Here is a 1,431-nt window from a genome sequence, read left to right on the forward strand (position 1 = left end):
AAAAATTTCGCTTTCCATTTTTTTCCCCCCCCACACTCCGCTTTTTTCCACCTACCCTTCCATTCTTATTTCCTCGTTATTACCTTAAAACGTTAGAAATCGTCTCTTCTTCTCCTGTGGTTACTGACGCAGGTACGAACAACGGGAGGTTAGTATTCAATTGAAGTAGGACGAACTAAATAAATACACACACACACAGACACACACATATATATATATATATATACATTTATATGTATATATAGTTTCGTTTTGGGGGAGGGGGTGCAAGAGAATGCGCAGTAAATACTCCAAGGCAAACGCGTCGAGGACTACAGTGGCGAATACAGCACTCCCCCAGGCAGAAAAAAGAAGAAGAACAACAACTGAAGTCTGCTTATTCCTTCCTTTCGCTCCTCCCCCACCCCACCTAATCCTTTCGCTTCACATTAAGCCCCTTTATGCGTCCACTTCAGAGTTTACTCTTGACCTTCGCGTTCCACAAGGGAGCGATGCTTGCCCGCACCATCGCGTACACCACGGGCAAGGGTGGATTGCCATCCACCTCTATGATCACTCCTTCATAGTGTTTCATGAGGGCTTCCTTCTGTTCTCGGTAAATCTTCATCCTTCGCTGGTGTTTCTCACGGGTGTCGTCGGAGCGGATGAGGAGGCGGTTCATGATGGACTCTGGCGGTGGATCGCTCTTCAAGTTGTAAATGCGTCCCGTGACAGGATCCAGACGACGCAGCAGGCAACGCTCCTCTAGCAACTTTGGATCCACATTAATGAAGATCACGGCATCGATGTGAAGCCCACTTTCTGTGAGGGCTTGCGCCTGACGCAACGTACGGGGGAAACCATCGAGAAGGACACCCTTCTTGGCATCCGGCTTCTGTACGCGGTTGATCATAATATTCACAATCAACTCATCCGGGATAAGGTGCCCCTCGTTCATGAGGACCGCGACCTCCCTTCCCAGCGGAGTCCCCCTCTCCACCTCCTCCCGCAAGAGATCCCCAGCACTAAGGTGGAGCAGGCCAAACTCCCGCTCGAGAGCCACGCTCATTGAGCCCTTTCCGCAACCCGGTGCACCAAAGAGCAACAAATTCATTGTTATACTGGGCAACACAAGCGAGGGAAAACTAATACCAGGCCCCGCGGACTCCGAGTCAAGTGTGGCAGAGCAGATTTGAATGGTGCACCGTAAGGAAGCTACACTCAATGGCACACATACACACACAAGTTATGCATGCGTAAACATAAAATAAAAAAGTATCGGAAAAAAAAGGAGCAGCAGAAATGAGGAAAATATAAAATCACCAAACCCATTGAAGGAAGAGACACTGAGAACACACACACACATATACGTATATATATATATATATATATAGTGCACACGCATAGTAACCATGGATGCAGTGATCGACAAATAAACTGCGGAGGGGTGAC

General features: G+C 48.0%; 1 protein-coding gene across 1 annotated transcript, besides 3 other annotated features; it reads right to left on the reverse strand.

Annotated features, from left to right (window-relative positions):
* The first annotated feature begins 185 nt into the window (after positions 1–185).
* Positions 186–208: a microsatellite.
* Positions 208–244: a microsatellite.
* Positions 245–451: 207 nt separating this feature from the next.
* On the reverse strand, positions 452–1,048 carry Tco025E_09533 (adenylate kinase; the record flags this gene model as incomplete). The annotated part of the gene is made up of 1 exon (XM_029376350.1): positions 452–1,048. One exon carries the CDS (start codon positions 1,046–1,048, stop codon positions 452–454), a length of 597 nt encoding a protein of 198 aa, XP_029223534.1.
* A 295-nt stretch (positions 1,049–1,343) lies between these two features.
* Positions 1,344–1,372: a microsatellite.
* The last annotated feature ends 59 nt before the right edge of the window (positions 1,373–1,431 follow it).

This window comes from Trypanosoma conorhini (genome assembly GCF_003719485.1).
Source record: "Trypanosoma conorhini strain 025E chromosome Unknown Tco_14.4_contig_01160, whole genome shotgun sequence".
Taxonomy (NCBI): Eukaryota; Euglenozoa; class Kinetoplastea; order Trypanosomatida; family Trypanosomatidae; genus Trypanosoma; species Trypanosoma conorhini.